This window comes from Notamacropus eugenii, chromosome 5 (assembly GCF_028372415.1).
Source record: "Notamacropus eugenii isolate mMacEug1 chromosome 5, mMacEug1.pri_v2, whole genome shotgun sequence".
Taxonomy (NCBI): domain Eukaryota; kingdom Metazoa; phylum Chordata; class Mammalia; order Diprotodontia; family Macropodidae; genus Notamacropus; species Notamacropus eugenii.
In genome coordinates this window covers 10,311,254-10,331,920 of record NC_092876.1, presented here as the reverse complement: position 1 = coordinate 10,331,920, position 20,667 = coordinate 10,311,254, and the positions used below count along the sequence as shown (strand labels likewise).

Genomic DNA, 20,667 nt, shown 5'->3' with positions numbered 1-20,667 from the left:
GTCATGCCTTCCTCTCCTCACATTTATTTTTTTTTAATGTTTTACTGTTGCATTTTGTTCTTATATGAGCCATTAGCGGAACAAAGAAATCCTCCCTCTCTGTAAATTCAATTCTAGGCACAATGGGGCAACAAGGTGGCATGGTGGATAGAATGCCCAGCATAGTCAGGAAGTGACCCTTGTGAGTTCAATTATGGCATCAGATATTTACTAGCTGTATAACCCTGAGCAAGACACTTAACCCTGTTGCCTCAGTCTTCTCTTCTGTAAAATGAATTGGAGGAGGAAATTGCAAATCACTTTAGTATATCTGCCAAGGAAACCTCAAAATGGGGTCATGAAAAGTTTGAATAACTGAAATAACTAAACAAGGTGGCAATTGATAGAGCATTAGATATGTAGTCAGCAAGTTACAAGTTCAAATGTAACCTCAGACACTTACTAGCTGAAAGACCCTGGGAAATCACTTAGCCTCTGTTTACCTCAGTTTCCTGAATAATATAATATTATATTCGATAAATCCCTCAATTAAATTCAATAAATCCCTCAATAAAATAGGGATAAGTGTTGTTGTGAGAATCTCCCAATGTTGTTGTGAGGATCAAATGAGATATCTGTAAAGGTCTTAGCACAGTCCCTGGCACATGCTAGGCCTTTAAATATTTGTTTATTTCCCCACTTCATGTAACAAAAACCTCAAATACTATGACCCCATTTGTAATGTCACCTCCACTCCATCTTGGTAACTCCTCCCATCCTTTTGGGAAAGGAAATACTTTTCCGCATTTCCTGTGGGACCTTCACTAATTTCTCAGTTGCTTGGATCTCTTGCTGCTGCTAGAAATCTTTCCGTTTACAAGGTGGTCATCCCCGTATGAGGTTTGAGGATTTCTCCTTACCTTGCTCTGCATCAGTTCATATTGAATTCCAGGAACAGACAAGGCCAGCAGGAATAAATAACAAAACCAAGAGCCAGCTGTTTGCTAAACTCAAGAATATAAATGCCTGGTGGAGAGGACTCCCTTTCTGAACAACTTCTGCTGAGAAACTGAAAAATAATGTAATATAAATTAGGCTAAGACTCACATCTTTTACCTTCTATCACAATAAACTGAAGATGGATTTCTGTGCTTAGTGCTAGCCATTTATCATGAAAATAAAACTTGGAACACAACAGGAGGAAGATTGTCCATAACTGTGTCTCAGGGAGAATTTTTGCTTGTGGCAGGATGATTGAGGGAAGAGGTATAATGATATTCGATGTGATTTTGGGAGAGAGGTGGTGAGTACACAGAACAAACAAGAAAAAGTTTCAAAGGGGAACAGATATAACTGGGAGAGCTTTGGAGCCAACCTATTGAGCAATTATACTCTATAAAAAATAAATAAAAGATACAGCATCTAACAGAGTTTCACCATTTCATGTACAAACCTCTTTGTGTATGGAAAGTGGTCTATTTGATGGTGTTTCTAAGTTTAAGCTAACAAAACTTGAAACATTTTTTTATTTAGTGTACAAATGGATTATACAGGAAAAGTCACAACTCTCCACACCCTTTGGTCAGCCAACTCTACTACTAGACTTATATTTCCCAACAGTCAACGACAGATGGAAAGGTCCACTATACATTAAAATATTCACAGCAGCACTTTTTGTGGTATCAAAGGACTGCAGACAAAGAGGATACTAATAATTGGAGAATGAGAGAAGAAAGTATAGTCTATTAATGTCCTGGAATATTATTGGGCAAGAAGAAATGACAGACATAAGGCATTCACAGAAAAATCCATTGCATTTCTATGGCTTTACCTACAGTATGAATTCTCCAATATTCTAGAAGGTCTGTGCTCCAGCTAAAGGTATTCCTTCCCACATCAATTAGATTCACTCCAATACAGCTTCGATACCCAGGAAGGCATGAACTGTGGATGAAGGCCTTCCTTCATCCATTACATTTATAGGGCTTCTCTCCAGAATGAATTCTCTGATGTGCAACAAGGTGAAAATTCTGTCTGAAAGCCTTTCCACGTTGATGACATTTTGAAGTTTTCTCTCCAGTATGAACTTTCTGGTGTAAAATAAGGGATGATTTCAGGATAAAGGCCTTCCCACATTCATTGCATTTATAAGGCTTCTCTCCAGTGTGAATCCTCTGATGTACTCTAAGATTCGAGCTTCGGCTAAAGGCCTTCCCACATTCATTACACTTATAGGGTCTCTCCCCAGCATGGATACTCTGATGTGTGAGAAGGGATGTACTCTGGCTGAAGGACTTATCACATTCGTTACATTTATAAGGCTTCCCCCTAGTGTGAATATTCTGATGTCTAAGAAGGTCTCTGCTCTGGCTGAAGGCCTTGTCACATTCATTACATTTATAGGGCTTCTCTCCAGTGTGAATGTTCTGATGTCTAAGAAGGTCTCTGCTCTGGCTAAAAGCCTTTCCACATTCATTGCATTTATAGGGCTTTTCCCCAGTATGAATTCTTTGATGGACAGCAAGGTTGGAGTGATTTCGGAAAGCCTTTCCACATTGACTGCATTCATAAGGTTTTTCTCCAGAATGAATTCTCTGATGTGCAATAAGGGATGAGCTATAACTGAAGGCCTTCCCACATTCGTTACATTTATAGGGCTTTTCTCCAGTATGAATCCTTTGATGTCTATGCAGGTCTCTACTCTGGCTAAAAGCCTTCCCACATTCGTTACATTTATAAGCCTTTTCTACACTGTGAATTTTTTGATGTTGACTAAGATCTGTGTTCCGAAAAAAGGTCTTCCCACACTGATTACATTCATAAGATTTCTTACCCGCAGGAACTCTCTGATGTAGATTAAGAGATGAGTTATGCGTGAAAGTTGTACTGTGTTCATTATATTTATAAGGCATTTCTCCAGAATTGCTCTTTTGATGACTGATAAGATCTGGCCTCAAGCTCAAGGATATCTCACAGTGATCACTTTGAAAACCTTTTACTCCACAATGCTGAATAGGATCTATCTCCTCATTAAAGCACTCCCCATATTCACTATATTTGGAATATCCATTTCCTGAGGTGATTTCCTTACATTCAAACAGGCCTGAGTATTGCTGTGAACTCCTTTTACTTTCAGCATGTTCATGATGAATCTCTGACCCCTGATTAGAATTTCTCTCCAATTTATTGTGTTCATCACCTTTCCCTTCACAGGGAGATTTCCTGAGAATCATTTTTAGTTGTTTTGAATGACTCTCCCAGTTGCATTGTTTCTTCCCTGACCTGATATCAGAATCCCAGATTTCTCTCGATTTTAAATCACAGGAAATGCTCAGCTTTTGTGTAGTTTCCTTGGTTTTAGGCTTGGTCTCCCCATCTGAAGGAAACAAAAAGAGAAAAATATATTGTTTTATTTCTACAGACAAAAAGAAAACTAGTTTACAGTTAGTGTCATGTCAGTCACCTCCTTTTTCTTACCTCTGGCCTCCCCAGAATACCCAGAGCACATCTAGGCAAGACACACATGGACCTACTACTACAGAGTACCCTCCTTTTCCCTCCACTTATTCCTTCCCTTGGTCACCTGGAAAACATCGGAGCTTCTTGACTGCTAATGGCTTGAATAAGGTAGGAGTAACCAATTCTATTTCTTTCCAAGACATGGAGGACCATGAAGTCTTATCATCTGCTTTGCCACTGTCTCTTAAGGTCCTCTAGACCTCTGCCCTACCTCTATGCCTTCCAACAGCCTGGATCCTTTGGTTGCAGGACCAGTAGGTCAGTTAACATTTCCAGGTTGTGCATAGGACTTCTGGACCCCTCTAACTGCATGAAGCTGAACATTCTCCTCTCTGTTATCTTCTCCAATTAGAGTATGATCTTCTTGAGAAGAGGGACTGTGTGACTTTTTCTACATGAATTCCCATACACAATGCTGGACACTCAGTAAGTTGTTAATGAATGGTTCTTCATTCATTCAGTTGATCAAGAAGCAGAACCTTCAAACTTGAAATGGAAGAATACAGAATAACAAAATATTATCTTCCATTTTTTTTTTTTTTTTTACAAAGAGCTTCTCATGGTTTCACACTGGATCCTCCCAACAATTAGGTGACATGGTTAGAGCAGGTATTCTTTACCCTTTACAGCTCAGGAAATGGACTCAGTGAGAGGAACAAAGTCATGCTGCTTATAAGGGGGGGGTGCTCCAACTCCAGTTCTGGATGGAGCCAATAATGGCTGGTCCAGAGTTCTTTCTGCAGCCCGAAACCAGCTTTCTCCATTTGAGCATGATTCTTTTTTCCAAAAGAATTATTAATTAGAGTTTTTACTTTCTTCTAGTCAGTAATGGATCTGTTTTATATTTCTGCTTTTCTGTGCTTACTTGGAAGCATTTTAGGCCCTAGCACATAGTCAGTTTCTGTAAAATTACTATCCAAAGCTGAAAAATGAGCATACTACATTCAGTTCTAAAAATATTATATTGATTCTACAATGTAACTGATTTTATGCTGCATTAATTTTATATTTGGGTCTGTATCTGCCTAAAGCCACTTTTCTATGTCCTTTAGTTGAGTTTACGAATTTAGCTGATTTAAAAATCATCTACCATACCTTCAGCTTCAGCAGACATTGTTTTGTGATCTTTAAGCCTCACAAGTTAACATGGCACCTTACCCAAAAGAGATGTCATCTGTCCTTACTAGTCCTTGTGAAATTAAGGGAGATTTTATCCTTTCTAAGGAGACAGTAAGTCTGCAAGTTTTGATCCCCTAGCTAAGATTACAAGATGCAGAAGGGTCCCATAAAATAATTAGTATTCCTTAATTGTCAGAGAAGGGTTGGCCTCACTTGAATTCCAGCCTACTTTTCTTGGTATAGACTTCAGTAAGTAATATTCCATGACTACCAAGACGTTTTCTTTCTTGGGGATCAGTAAAGAGGGTCCCCTCCTTCTCATTGGGTCATTGGCTTTATTAAGGTGGTCAGTCTGACCAGCTTCATTACCAAATACCCGTAATTGTTAATAAATGTATCTTACTAAGAGTATGTGCCTTAGCCTTACATATGCCTTATGTAAAATGTGCCCTAAAGTAAAAAATTACTTTATTAAATCACTTGAGAAAATTACCCTCACATAATTGCCAGTGATTTATGCATCCATCAGCCTAGGAAGCAACCCCTGGAAAGATGCAGATTGCAAACTACTTCTACAGGGGCTACATCCCCACCTCCTCAGCAGTCTTTGCTACTAAAGACCCGCAAAAGAAAGATCTATCAAAATCTTTGGCAATGTCATATAGTTCCATATAAGAAATGGATAGGATTTTATTAGTGTGAAGGACAAGAAAGAATATGCATTGCCTCTGCATAAGGGCCATAAAAACTTTCTGTCAGACTTGAAATTAAAAGCTCTGTATTTGTCTCCCTGTTAGAAAATGAACTCCTTGAGTTCTCCTTGAGAGTAGGGCCTACCTTGCTTTTTAATTTACAATCCCACTCTGGTTGCTTAATAAATGTTCTTTCACTTATTGATTCAATACTGTACCATTTACATTTCAGTGGCTCTGACCTCACCTCAATGTGGGGATTCTCTCCCCTGAGTTAAGGAGAGCCCACTCAAACCTGCCAATCCTCTATTTTTCTTGTCCAAATATATCAATATCCTCATAAAATGCAGTGCTCAGAAATGGACATTCCAATAAGATCACAACAGATCCCAGTACAATGAGTTTATTGGGTCCCTCCTTAGGGACACTGTTTCTATCCCTGCAGCCTAAGTTCAGGACAGTTTTCTGAGTAACCCTGTCTCATTTTTTACTCTACTGGCTTTTTTGCATGAACTATGGTCTAAACCAGGGGTGGGGAACCTTCGGCCTTGAGGCTACATGTTACCCTCTAGATCCTCAAGTGCAGTCCTTTGACTGAGTCCAAGTTTTACAGAACAAATCCTTTAATTAAAGATTTTAGATCTAGACACATATCCCCAGTCTGTAATTATGCAAGTGATTTGTTGAACCCATGTATTTAAAGGAATTGCATCAAAATTGGTACCGTTTATTGACCTTCTGTCTGTTTCTAATGCACTATTGAAGACTGTAGCATCAATGTGACACATTCATAGACAGAGGTAGACTTTATTCCACAGCTATGTATTATCCTGCTAAGGTGACTCAAAAATCCTGGAGGTCAGGGAACAAGTCGTCTATCTCATGCCCCAGTCAGGGCTTGGGAAATTGCTTTAACCTATAGGGAAGTAAGATACTTTTGATTCAATGACCAGTGAGGGGAAATGACTCAGAAGAATGACTTCTGAGATAAAGGAAACCCCCAAGTACAGGGAAAGAAAAAGCTTTGTGTCATATGGAGAACCATTTTTTCCCAAGAATTCAAAGATCCCACAAAAGAAAGGAGGAAAATAACTCCTGTTGATGAAAAGGGCTTATGAAAATGCTCAAAGTAGAAAGCCTCAACCCTTCTCAAATGGCCTTGAGGAATTTGAGGAAAGTACCCTGCCCTATATTTCCAAATGTACTCAACATTGCCAATGAAGACTTTCCCAGACAAGAGGCCAGAAACTCACCTGGACCAGAGTTCTTTGTGTCTACTTGCTTCAGTATCCATGATGTTTCTGCTTGATCCACCTGGGAGATCAGATCAGCTTTGGGAACTGGAAGCCCTGCTCAGGGTAAATAAGGAAGGCCTGAGCACACAGAAAACCTCAGAATGCAAAGCTCTTCAGGGAAAGGGGATATTCAGAGAAGGGGTAGTGCCAAAAACCTTTTAGGGATGCTTCTGGGAGCTGTAGGAGAGGAGGGGGGAAAGTTCATTAAACTCATCTGGAATCAGAAAACTAGTTCTCTGAGCAGTCCCCTTCTAAAAGCATGAGAAATTTCCATGACTTTTAACATCTGCGATAGAATTTAAGAGAAATATCTAGAAAGAATAAGGACAGACTTTCTCTGTTAGGCCCCTGTGGGTAGAATTACGAGCAGATTACAAATGCAGGCCCTCTATCAGGAAGGGCACTCTAATAATGAGGCATCCAAAAAGGAAGGGGCTGCCTCAGGAACAAGGGAGTTCCCTTCAAAGGAGGTCTGCAAGCAAAAGTTGTTTGACCATTAAATAGGGAGGACACAGAAGAAATATAGGAAATTAGAGACTTGATAATCTCTCAGATCACTTCCAAATCTGAGATTTCAATTCTCATTTCATCCTTATCCTGAAACTCCCTAGAAATATTAAGAGACAGCCTGAAAATCAACCAATCAAACTCCCAACTGCCTATTAGACAAAGCAAATACTTTTACATAAGAATAGGGAGCATCAGGGACCTTGCTTCTTAGATAGAAAGGACTGAGGACCCTCTGGTTTCTAATGATGGATAAACGCTTGATAAACTGTGCAATAGGTAGCTGGGGAGAGAGCAAAAGTATTCCCTTCAATGACAGATTCCAGATGGTTGGAGCACAAATGGGATCAGAGGGTGAGCTGCTCTTACCCAAAGAGAGTAGGCTCTGAGAGATCTCCAGCATGACATCCTTGTACAATTCCTTCTGAGAAGGGTCAAGAAGGCACCACTCCTCCTGGCTGAACTCCACAGCCACGTCCTTGAATGTCACAGATTTCTAAAATAACGAAAGTCATAGGAATTAGATCTGAAAAGACTTTAGAAATCATCTAGTTCAATAACCTCAATTTACAAGGAGGAAACTAAGGTTCAAAGAAGGCAGCAGACGTGCAAAGGTCACACCACTCAAAAGTCAACATTTGAAACCATCATTTTAGGAGTCAAATGGAATGTTGAGAAGAGCAGTTTGTACCGGCATTTGGAAGGCAGTTGAAAAATGTCTTATTGTGAAGTGCTTGTCCCTATGGAGATAAAGAGATATGTCTTTTATTTGTGATTTTTAAGATTTTGTGAGAATCTGCAGAGGAGACAGGGGAAGACAAGCTGATATGAACCTCATTTCTCATCAAAACTGTACTAAGTGATATTTTATAAGAAACTTTGTAAAGCAAATTCTATTAATCATTTGTTAGAATCTGGAAAGAAAAATCTATTCTGCAAAAAAAAAAAATTATCTTCTGGTTGATGAAAAGAGGACAAACAAAAAAGTGCAACATGCTTTGCTTTCTATGAAAGAGATCTGACTTTTATCTATAGGATAAATATGAAGAAAGTTCTTTTTTAAAAATAAATGTTATTGGTACTTTTTGTCTTATATTGCCTTGATTTCCCTCCATGTCACTGCCCATCCCACCTCCCAGAAAGCCATCCTTTTTCATTTCATTTTTTATTTAATTAATTTATTTGTTCTCAGTTTTCAACAATCATTTCCATAAGTCTTAAATTTTCTCCCCTTCCTTGTCCCCTCTCTCCCTGAGAAGGTATGCAATTTTATATTGGTTCCACATGTGCATTCTTATTAAATATATTTTCACATTAGTCATGCTGCATAGAAGAATTAAAACAAATAGGAGAAACCATGACAAAAAAAAAACAAAACAAAACCCAAGAGAAAAGAGCCTGCTTCATTCTGAGTTCGGATTTCCTAGCTCTTTCTCTGGATGTGGCTGGCATACTGCCTCAAGAGTCCTTTGGGGATATTTTAGGTCCTTACATTGCTGTAAAGGGTTAAGTCTACCAGAAGCAGTCCTTGAACACTGTGAAAAGCCATCCTTTTTAACAAAGACTTTTTTTAAAGAAAAATAATTTGTTTGGGAGTAATTGTTCTTTCTTTTTACATTGTTGTGTTGTATACAATGTTTGCTTGGATGCACTTACTTCACTTTGCGTCAGTTAAACAAATTTCTCTATATTTATCTCTTATTTATTTTATATTTACATTTTCTCTGTATTTATTATATTCACTGTTTCTTACAGCACAGTGATATTCCGTTATATTCAGGTACCTCAATTTCCTTAGTCATTCCCTAGTCAATAAGCATCTGCTTCCTTTCTGTTATTTGCTACCACCAAAGCAGCTAAAGCATGTGGGCAAATATGAGTCTTACATTTTGAAACTGACCTCCCTGAGATATATGCTTAGCTTGGACTCAAAGGGTGGGGCATTTTTTGCATAGTTTTTTTGCACTTTACCTGCATAATTCCACAATGCTTTGCAGAATGGCAACCCTAGAGGGGGCGGAACCAAGACGGCGGAGTAGAAAGACGCACATACACATAGCTCCAAACCCACAACCCATAGAACAACTACAAAGAAGTAACTCACGGCAAATTCTGCACCCAGAGGCCACAGAACATTGGAGCAAGGGAGATTTCTGTTCCAGAGAGACTTGCAAACCTCTCGCAAAAGGTCCTTCACGCTGTGGACTGGGCGCCGGGACTGGGAGCTGAGTACAGCCCTGCCGCGGCTGTGGCACCGAGAAGAAAAGATCCGAGCGGGCTTCAGGGACGGGATCTCCAGCGGCCACGCGGGTCCCTCCACCTACAGAGGGACCTGCAAACCTCTCGCAAAAGGTCCGTCGCACTGCAGATGCGGAGCCCAGCCCAGCCCTGCCTCGGCCATGGCACCAAGAAAAGCAGATCCGAGCAGGCTTCAGGGACAGGATCTCCAGTGGCTGCACAAGTCCCTCCACCCACAGGTGATGGGGGTTGGTGAGAGAGTCTCTTTGGTGGGTCGAGAGGGGAGTGGGGTGCCCCCATAACTCGGGCCCCCCTCAGGGAGGTAGAGGCTGGGAGGCGGCTGCAGACCGGGGCTCCCCAAGCGGGCGGGAGCCTGGATCCATTGTTGAAGGTCTGTGCATAAACCCACTGAGGGAACTGAGCCTGAGAGGCAGCCCTGCCCCGACCTGACCATCTGAACTTAATTCTCACACTGAATAGCAGCCCTGCTCCCGCCAAAAGCCCTAAGGCTGGAAGCAGCATTTGAATCTCAGACCCCAAACGCTGGCTGGGAGGATCAGGAGGCAAGGTGGGTGTGAGGAGAATATTCAGAGGTCAAGTCACTGGCTGGGAAAATGGCCAGAAAAGGGAAAAGAAATAAGACTATAGAAGGTTACTTTCTTGGTGAACAGGCATTTCCTCCCTTCCTTTTTGATGAGGAAGAACAATGCTTACCATCAGGCAAAGACACAGAAATCAAGGCTTCTGTGTCCCAGCCCACCCAATGGGCTCAGGCCATGGAAGAGCTCAAAAAGAATTTTGAAAATCAAGTTAGAGAGGTGGAGGAAAAGCTGGGAAGAGAAATGAGAGACATGAAGTCAAAGCATGAACAGCAGATCAGCTCCCTGCTAAAAGAGACCCAAAAAAAATGTTGAAGAAAATAACACCTTGAAAACTAGCCTAACTCAACTGGCAAAAGAGGTTCAAAAAGCTAATGAGGAGAAGAATGCTTTCAAAAGCAGAATTAGCCAAATGGAAAAGGAGATTCAAAAGCTCACTGAAGAAAATAGTTCTTTCAAAATTAGAATGGCACAGATGGAGGCTAAGGACTTTATGAGAAAGCAAGAAATCACAGAACAAAGCCAGAAGAATGGAAAAATGGAAGATAATGGGAAATATCTCATTGGAAAAACAATTGACCTGGAAAATAGATCCAGGAGAGACAATTTAAAAATTATGGGCCTACCTGAAAGCCATGATCAAAAGAAGAGCCTAGACATCATCTTTCAGGAAATTATCAAGGAAAACTGCCCTGAGATTCTAGAACCAGAGGGCAAAATAAATATTCAAGGAATCCACAGAACACTGCCTGAAAGAGATCCAAAAAGAGAAACTCCTAGGAACACTGTGGCCAAATTCCAGAGTTCCCAGGTCAAGGAGAAAATATTGCAAGCAGCTAGAAAGAAACAATTCAAGTATTGTGGAAATACAATCAGGATAACACAGGATCTGGCAACTTCAACATTAAGGGGTCAAAGGGCTTGGAATGGGATATTCCAGAAGTCAAAGGAACTAGGACTAAAACCAAGAATCACCTACCCAGCAAAACTGAGTATAATACTTCAGGGGAAAAATTGGTCTTTCAATGAAATAGAGGATTTTCAAGCATTGTTGATGAAAAGACCAGAGCTGAAAAGAAAATTTGACTTTCAAACACAAGAATGAAGAGAAGCATGAAAAGGTAAACAGCAAGGAGAAGTCATAAGGGACTTACTAAAGTTGAACTGTTTACATTCCTACATGGAAAGACAATATTTGTAACTCTTGAAACATTTCAGTATCTGGGTACTGGGTGGGATTACACACACACACATGCACACACGCACACATACATAGAGACAGAGTGCACAGAGTGAATTGAAGAGGATGGGATTATATCTTAAAAAAAAATGAAATCAAGCAGTGAGAGAGAAAGATATTTGGAGGAGAAAGGGAGAAATTGAATGGGGCAAATTATCTCTCATAAAAGAGGCAAGCAAAAGACTCATTAGTGGAGGGATAAAGAGGGGAGGTGAGAGAAAAACATGAAGTCTACTCTCATCGCATTCCACTAAAGGAAAGAATAAAATGCACACTCATTTTGGTATGAAAACCTATCTTACAATACAGGAAAGTGGGGGATAAGGGGATAAGCAGGGTGGGGGGGATGATAGAAGGGAGGGCATGGGGAGGAGAGTGCAATTTGAGGTCGACACTCATGGGGAGGGATAGGATCAAAAGAGAATAGAAGTAATGGGGGACAGGATAGGATGGAGGGAAATATAGTTAGTCCTATACAACACAACTATTATGGAAGTCATTTGCAAAACTACACAGATTTGGCCTATATTGAATTGCTTGCCTTCCAAAGGGAAGGGGTGGAGAGGGAGGAAGGTAAAGAAGTTGGAACTCAAAGTGTTAGGATCAAATGTCGAATAATGTTCTTGCCACTAGGAAATAAGAAATACAGGTAAAGGGGTATAGAAAGCTATCTGGCCCTACAGGACAAAAGAGAAGACGGAGACAAGGGCAGAGAGGGATGATAGAAGAGAGAGCAGATTGGTCATAGGGGCAATTAGAATGCTTGGTGTTTGGGGGGGGGGGACAAAAGGGGAGAAAATTTGTAACCCAAAATTTTGTGAAAATGAATGTTAAAAGTTAAATAAATACATTTAATTATTAAAAAAAAAAAAGAATGGCAGCCCTACCAACAATTAATTCTTGTACCTGTCTTTCCCCAATGCCTACAATACTGACTAGTCCCATTTTGGGTCATTATATTTCTCTTCCTACTGGTGATTCAGAGCATTCTTTTTATTAAATAGTTATTAGATTGTTAACAATTAGGTTGTTAATAACTGGCAATTCTTCCTTTACAAAATGTTTGCTCACACACTTTGATCAAAAATACACTGAAAAATGGCTTTTGTTCTTCAGCATTACTGATAGTTGCCAATATCTCTTGGAATTCAAACCTTCATCTGAGAAACTTCATGGAAAGATTTCAGCTTCCTTCTCCTCTGATATATTTAAGTTTTTGCAAAAGCATCTTTTGTAATTGCCCCTCATTTTTCTGGTTACTAATATACCTCCTATTTTTAGTTGTTAAAAGGATATGATCTTAGGCTCTTCCAAATTTTTATGACCTGATCTTTAATATTCAAGTCATGTGTTCATTTTCAATCTATCATGGAATATGCCAACAACTTTTAGTCTGACACACAATTACAAAATGTTACAAATTACAAAGTGGCTTCCAAAGTACAAGACTGCTAGTCATGTGAAGAGGCTAGGCCAAGCCAATATAATAAACATAAGCTTTCTGGGAGGTGGGATGGGCAGTGACATGGGGGAAATCAGGAACTTAATAAACTTTAACAGAGTTAACACCATAGAAAACTACCAAAAATATGCTTTACAGAACTAGATAAAAATAACTACAAAATTCATTTGGAGGAACAAAAGACCTAGGCTATACACAGAAATAGTGGGGAGAAAAAGGCAAGAATGAAAAAGGAACAGAACTGCTTTCCTCAAGCTATATGATGGATCAGTAGTCATTAAAATCACTTGGTACTGGTTTAAAAAAAAACAGAGAAGTGAACCAATGAAGCATACAAGGTCAGAGATTCAGACATGGCTGTTTCTGTTGAGGCAACTGGCACACTTTCTGTATCGTAGATTCATAATCTCAGCATTGTCCTGGACTCCTTCATCTCTTGCATCCACATACCCAATCAATATATCCCAAACCTTGATATTTCTACTCATAACATCTCTTGCTCCTGAGCCCTTCTCTCCAGTCATGAGGCTACATAGCCTTAGTTCAGACCTTTCTTACTTCTCACCTGGATTACAGCAACAGCTTCTTAAACGTTCATCCCTACCCTGAGTTTCTCAGAATACAGCTACCAAACTGATTTTCATTAGGCATGGAATTAACCATGAGACTGGACTATCTGACCATCTCTAGTGGCTTCCTAGGATAGGATAACATGGACACGCCTTTGCTGTTCGTTTATTTTTTCAGTCATGTCCAGTTCTTCATAACTCCAGACTGGGGTTTTCTTCGCAAAGACACTGAAGTGGTTTACCATTCCCTTTTCCTGCTCACTTTACAGATGAAGAAACTGAGGGAAACAGGGTTAAGTGACTTGCCCAAAGTCACACAGCCAGTAGTGTCTAAAGCCAGATTTGAACTCAGGAAGATACGTCTTCCTGACTCCAAGCCTGGCACTCCATCTACCTCCCCACCCAACTGCCCTTTACTTAAAGCAGGCCTGTACAACCTTTGGCCCATGGGCAGCTTATGGTCAAAGGATTTCAGGCAGCTAGTAAAAAATGTAGAGGAAAACATCCTCCATATTTAGAGGAAATCCTTCGCTGAACTGCAGGTTGTACAGGCCTGACTTAAAGGAATCTTTGCTTTGCTTTACAGGAAACTCCTTTACTTAGCTATTAAAAACCTTCACAACCTGGGTCCAACCTACCTTTCAAGTCTCATTAGACATTATTCCTATCCTGCACTCTATAATATAGCCCCCCTGGCTTCTCTATTCTTAACAGAATTTCCCAGTGCCTGCAACACACCATCCTACATTCAACTCAGAAAGTTCCTGTCTTCCTTTAAAAGACAGCTAGGACATCTGCATGAAGGCTTTCCTGATCCCTACCAGCTCCAACTACTACTGGCTTCCCTCCCCAGTACTTAACTACTTGGTTTATATTTAGATGCACATGAATATGGATATAGACTTTGTATGCAGATGTATTCGGATATTTTAGGTGTCTCGTGGACTCTCTTTTTAGAATGCAATCTCATACCAAGAAGAGACTGTTTCGTACTTGTCCATTTGCCCTCAGCACTTAGCATAGTTCTGGCTTGCAGAAGGTACTTACTAAATATTCATGGATTAATTCCACTTCTGCAGTTTTCAGCCCCAAATCGACCATTTGCTTTTTCATCACCTCTATTGGATCTGGAACAATTCTTGGTCAGGTACATCAAAATAATTTACTCGCCGCGATTTTTAATTTAATTTAATTTAATTTTTTGAAGCTATCATTCCCACTGTGCCTATTTCTTCTTTAATTTCATTTTATTCAGTCATTCCTCTTCTGAAACATTAAATTCTAGTTCCATATTTTGAGGGGTTCCTGAGAATTTATAGGGCTGAACTTGCTTCTAGGTAGACTGTACCCCAGAGACACTGGGATTCAAGGTGGAGCCATAGGGCAGCACATTGTCTTGCCCTTCTTTCCTCAAAAGGAAAGGTAGGTGACATAGTAGATCGAGTGCCAGGCCTGGAGTCATGAGTCCAAATCTGACCTCAGACTCTTACTAGCTGTGTGATCCTGTGTCACTTAACCCAGTTTGCCTCAATTTCCTTATCTGTAAAAAGAGCTGGAGAAGAAAATGGCAAGCCACTCGACCATCTATGCCGAGAAAACCCCAAATGGAGTCCCAAAGTGTCAGACATGACTGAATAACAACAAAAAGAGAAGACGGAAGCAAAGAAAGGAATCAGAGGTTGAAAGTAAGAGCCTGGAATTGTCCTACATATTTTGTATTAGAAATGCTAAAATCCATTTTTGCAGCTATTTGTTGACTTCAGGACAACCTCACAAGGTCTGCTGTCTTCAGCTTCTTCTCCTGAGTAGGACTGAGAACCTTCTTACATGAGTCCAACTAGAAAACTCCATATGTGTACATCAAGGCCACTTTCAGAAAAGGTAAGAACCCAGGTACACAGCTGAGAGGGAGCCAGCTGGACAACTTAGTGCTCTGTGGCTCCCCCACCTAGAAGCAAGCTCAGCTCTGTCCATCCCAGGTTCTGGCCTGCTCTTACCCTCTCCTTCTCCTGTGCCCCCTTAGCTTTTCATACTCATGGCATGTGATTCTTCCTCATATCTTTTAAATCCTGGTTTCCTTCAAGGTCACTTCAAGTGCTCCTTTCTTTGACAGACCTTCCTCCAAGTTGTTAGCACCCCTTCCCCCAATCACTGTTTTTCTTGGGGGAGGGACAGGATATATAGCCCCTATGTGCTTACAAGGGGGCACAAGTAGTCCCTCTGGTCATATATAGTCTCCTTGTTTTACTGTTATACTGGTATCTCCAGTGCCTGCTACACAGTAGGTGCTGTTTGAATGCTTATTGATTAACTTTTGTTGATTAACTGAAGTCACATTTAAGCAGGATGAAAATAGAATTGATCACTTGGCTTCAAAAAATATCCATTTCACACGTACAAGATAGAAGAAGAATAGCTGGACAGCAGCTCAACCAATACAGGTATGGGGGTCTGAGTTGACTGCAACACAAGTCAACAGTGTGTTGTGGTTGCCCAAATTGTTAATGCCATCTTACGCCTCACTATGAGAGGAAACAGGGTCCAAGATCTAAGAGACCTTTGTTTGTTGCCATGGTCTGAAGTGGCCCTTCTGAAGTCTTATTCTGGGTTCTATCTTTTAGGAAGGCCAGGGGGAAAGGACAGAGGGTCCTCAGAAGGATGAGCAGGATAGTAAAAGGTCAAGAGATTGAGCCATTGAGAATTGCTGGGAGGAAGTTTGGAGCTTTTATCAGGAGAAAAGATTTCTGTGGGACATGAATGGTAACTGAATTTGAGCATTTCAAGCACAGTCACAGAGAGGAAAGTTTAGATTTGTTCTTCTTGGCAGAGACATAGAACCAGGAGCATAGGGAGGAGTTGTAAAGACACAAAATTAGGCTTAATTGAAAGAAAAACTTCGTACTTAACAGTTGCCCAAAAAATAGAATGGGCTCCCTTCATTGGATACCATGAAGGACGGGGGAATGGGGTGGCAGTGGGCATTATCCTTTGGGCATAGGTTACAGAGCTGACCTCTGAGGTCCCCATCACCACTGAGATTCTGTGATTCCGGAACACAATCATCCCTGATAGGAAGAGCTCAAAGCAAAGGGAAAGGGCTCCTAGATACTGAAATACTCATGGAGGCTCTTTTGGTTAAAGGAGGAAAAAAGAAAACAATTACTAACATTAAGAGCTAACATTCATATTCATATTAAGATTCGCAAAGCAAATTATAAATGTCTTTTATTTATCTTGAACGAGGTAATATTTGTAAAGTACTCATCATGGTGCCTGGCACAAAGTGGGTATTTAATAAATTCTTCCCTTCGCTCCACCTTCACAATAACCCAGAGAGGCAGGTGCTATCACTATCCCTATTTTATAAATAAAGAAACTTAAGCTGAGGTTAAGTGACCAGGATCTCACAGCTAGTTACTACTATATTAGATTTATTTCAAAAAGAACAATCCATAAATAATGGTTTTGTATTGAATCTTACTCTCCTGCTCTCTGTCTATGACAATGTTCACAGTTTCTGTTTGTCAAGTCTGTGGACTGAGCGCACTTACCATAGATGGAGTTCTCTGGATCCCAGGGGCCATTCCCTCTGACTCCAGGATCCCCTCTTGGGCCAGGCTTGGATCCTCCACAGGTTGAGGTAGGGAAGCAAAAGGATCCCCAAAGGGGAGGGTTCTTGCCCTTCCTCTCGCAGACTGGAGACTGGCCATCTCCACAAGCACCTACAGAGAGAAAAGTCCTAAGGAGGGTAAGAGCTTTGTCCTAGGGGAAGACTCAAGCCAAAAAGGGACAGAAGTGAGGATCATGTTTAGAAACACAGAAGGTCAGAAAAGAAACAATTTTTAACATCCCTTCTTGCTCCTCTGTCCCTTCCTCTTCAATTTTTTCCTTTAGAGACCCAAGAGGTAGGAAGGGCTTTGGTACCCCAGATGGGATGAAAGAAGCCAGCACTCACTGAATCCAGAATTAGATCTTTCCATTCATCTCTCCCTTCTCAATCTCCTTCCATCCCCTTCCCCAACCCACCCAACAAGCACATGGTACCTAAAGCCAAGAGCTCTTAGCCTTTTAAGTCATGGACTCCTATGATAGTCTGGTGAGATCTTTGGGCAGTGGACCCATTCTCAGAATGATCTTCTTAAATGCATAAAATAAAAAAGGATTACAAAGGAAATTAGTCGTATTTAAATACAGTTATCAACTTTTAAAAATTCATCCCAGGCGAAGAACTCTTGGTCTAAACACTTGATTTTTTTTTTGATCCAAAAGGGAGGGATGCCAGGGAAGGTTGGTGATGGAGAGGGCCCTGGAACTGGCAGGCTTGGACATGGCCAAGGTAAAGCCAGGGCTGGGAGACTACATTTCTCCTAGGAGTCAAGTGGCCAGAAGCTCAGACTACTGAGTTTGGGGCAAGGAATCCAGGATTAGAGTGGTATCTAGGAGGAGGGGGATGCTGGGAGAGAAACCCTGAGTGCCCTGGAGTGAGGGCTGTAAAAGAAATGGGGCTGGAAGCCTGAAGAGAGAATGGCTCAGTGGATGAAGAGCTGGCCAGAGTCAGAAGGACGAGTTCAGATCTGGAATTAGACACTTACCAGCTGTGTGATGGAGGGCAAATCAATGAAGCTCTGTTTGCCCTAATCCACTGGAGAAAGAACTGGTAAACTACTCTAGTATCTTTGCCAAGAAAACTCCATGGGCAGTAGGGTCGACAGAGTCATGAAGAGTCAAGCAGGACTGAACAACAAGTGGGAGCCAGGGCACCTCTAGGTGTAACACTGTAACAGCCCAGAGAATATACGGCAAGGACAACAGGGCTCCGGGAGGCGAGCTCGGGATTGCCCAAGGGTCCTGAAAAGGTGGACAGGTCGCCGGCAGGACCCCTGCCTCCAGGGAGTGGGAGAGGATTTCTGAATCCAAACAGGGCTCAGCTGAAGGGGGAAGGGACGCCTAGGAGGGGCTTGGAGGGTGGGCTGAAGAAGGGAAACCTATGGATGGCCTAAATGGAGGGCTGAAAGGGGGACATCTGAGTATAGCTTTAAGCAGGCCGCCTGGATTTGGGGGTAGCTTAGAGGAGGGCAAGTATCTTGGGGGTCTAGGGGGTGGCAAGTGTCTGGGGGATGGAAGGTAAGACAGGAAGGAGGCTGGATGTCTGTATACAAGAGGGGCTGAATATGGGATGTGACCCGCAGAAGGAAGGCATCTTAGGGGTGGGGGAAGGACAGTAACAGGGAAACCCAAGGCGGGACCTGGGGGCGGGGCGGAGGGCAGGCCAAAAAGAGGAAGGCGGGGTGCCTGGAAGGCGAGCACTGGGAGGGGGAGGGGGGGCCGGGGGGCGGGATGGAGGGGAGGAGGCTGGAGGCGGGGCGACTGAAGGGATGGGGGGACAGAGGGCGGGATGGAGGGGAGGAGGCTGGAGGCGGGGCGCCTGAAGGGATGGGGGGACAGAGGGCGGGATGGAGGGGAGGAGGCTGGAGGCGGGGCGCCTGAAGGGATGGGGGGACAGAGGGCGGGATGGAGGGGAGGAAGCTGGAGGCGGGGCGCCTGAAGGGATGGGGGGACAGAGGGCGGGATGGAGGGCAGGAGGCTGGAGGCGGGACCAAAGAGGGGGCAGTGGGCTGAAGAGGGGATGGGGGGTGGGGGGGAAGAGAAAACTGGAAGCAGACTGCTTTCCAGGAGGGGCAGGCAGCAATGGGGGGGTGGCTGCCTGAGGTGGAGGGGGGACTGGAGTCAGGCTGAGGGGCAGATGCCCGGGTCCCATCGGGGCAGCCAGCGACACTCACCGGGAGGTCCGACGGGAGGAGGAGGCAGCAGGAAAGGGCTGCAGTGGCGGGCGGAGCCTGAGGCCGGAGCAAGGGCCCGAGTCCAGACTCTGTCCGCCGGGACCCCCTAGCCCAGCCCTGGGTTCCCAGCAGGCTGCGAGCCGGCGATCTCAGGCCCGAAGGCTTCCTGGAGGAGGAGTCCAGGGCTGAGCTTGCCAAGGTGGGGCCGCGTGGGAAGGGAAAGAGGAGGAAGAAGGGGGGCCTCCGTGGGCTGGCACTCTCTGGGCTCCGGGCTCTGGGCCCTCCCAGGCCCGCCGCCCCGCCCCTGAGGCCTCGGGATTGGGCCTGAAATGGAGCGTACCTCCCTCTGACCCTCAGTAACTCCATCTTGGTTGGAGCTGGCCTGCCAGGCTAGGCTGGCAAAGCCGAAAGTCCTCCTGTGCTCCCTGGGCTGCGAAGCACCGCCCGAGCCCCGGGTCCCGCGCCCTGGCCGAGCACTCTGAGCCCTGCGCCCTGGGCCGTGCACCCTGGGCTCGGAGCCCTGCAGCCTGAGCCCTGCAGCCTGAGCTCTGAGCCCTGCGCCCTGGGCTCGGAGCCCTGCACCCTGATCTCTGAGCCCTGCACCCTGAGCCCTGCAGCCTGGGCTCTGAGCACTGCTCCCTGGGCTCGGAGCCCTGCAGCCTGAGCCCTGCAGCCTGAGCTCTGAGCCCTGCTCCCTGGGCTCGGAGCCCTGCAGCCTGAGCCCTGCAGCCTGAGCTCTGAGCCCTGCTCCCTGGGCTCGGAGCCCTGCAGCCTGAGCTCGGAGCCCTGCACCCTGAGCCCTGCAGCCTGAGCTCTGAGCCCTGCGCCCTGGGCTCGGAGCCCTGCACCCTGATCTCTGAGCCCTGCACCCTGAGCCCTGCAGCCTGGGCTCTGAGCACTGCTCCCTGGGCTCGGAGCCCTGCAGCCTGAGCCCTGCAGCCTGAGCTCTGAGCCCTGCTCCCTGGGCTCGGAGCCCTGCAGCCTGAGCTCGGAGCCTGCAGCCTGAGCCCTGCGCCCTGGGCCATGCACCCTGGGCCGTGCACCCTGGGCTCTGAGCCCTGCACCCTGAGCCCTGCGCCCTGGGCCATGCACCCTGGGCCGTGCACCCTGGGCTCTGAGCCCTGCACCCTGAGCCCTGCAGCCTGGGCTCTGAGCCCTGCGCCCTGGGCCATGCACCCTGGGCCGTGCACCCTGGGCTCTGAGCCCTGCACCCTGAGCCCTGCAGCCTGAGCTCGGAGCCCTGCACCCGGAGCCCTGCAGCCTGAGCTCGGAGCCCTGCAGCCCGAGCCCTGCTCCCGGGTTAGCCTGGTTAGTGACCTGGAGCCTCGGGGACACTAAACACAGGTCCCTAGGGGAAGCCTTGGACCTTGGATCGCACCCTTTGGGCTTGTTAGAGCCGAAGTTTCGTTATAACAGTGATTTTGCTCCCAAACGTTTCTGTAACTGGGTAGGAAAAGGCTTTGTTAGGGCCAGATGCTACGTGAAGGGAGCCGATCAGAATCCAAAAAAGCATTTCCTGTCAAGGCAACATGCATTTATTAAGTACTTACTGTGTGCTAGGCTCTGGGCTAAGTGCTAGAGTTATAAAGAAGGGCAAAGACAGTCCCTCCCCTCAAGGTGCCCACAGTCTAAATGGACATACAAACAAGCACGTCTCCACAGGATGTG

At 44.1% G+C, this 20,667-nt stretch overlaps 1 protein-coding gene across 1 annotated transcript; it reads right to left on the bottom strand.

Annotated features, from left to right (window-relative positions):
- Positions 1-1,487: 1,487 nt before the first annotated feature.
- LOC140503304 (uncharacterized) lies at positions 1,488-19,393 on the bottom strand. Its single transcript, XM_072607185.1, has 5 exons — positions 19,000-19,393; positions 16,771-16,941; positions 7,481-7,607; positions 6,563-6,658; positions 1,488-3,355 (listed from the first exon to the last, which is right to left on the bottom strand). Exons 1-5 carry the CDS (start codon positions 19,363-19,365, stop codon positions 1,944-1,946), a joined length of 2,172 nt encoding a protein of 723 aa, XP_072463286.1. The 5' UTR covers positions 19,366-19,393; the 3' UTR covers positions 1,488-1,943.
- Positions 19,394-20,667: the final 1,274 nt, after the last annotated feature.

Excerpts from the sequence above, each read along its gene's own strand:
- LOC140503304 (XM_072607185.1), bottom strand. The coding sequence starts at position 19,365 with ATGGAGTTACTGAGGGTCAGAGGGAGGTACGCTCCATTTCAGGCCCAA. Across the intron at positions 16,942-18,999 it reads TCCTCCCGTCGGACCTCCCG|GTGCTTGTGGAGATGGCCAG; the intron begins GTGAGTGTCGCT and ends TTCTCTCTGTAG. Across the intron at positions 3,356-6,562 it reads CACAAAGAACTCTGGTCCAG|ATGGGGAGACCAAGCCTAAA; the intron begins GTGAGTTTCTGG and ends TGTTTCCTTCAG.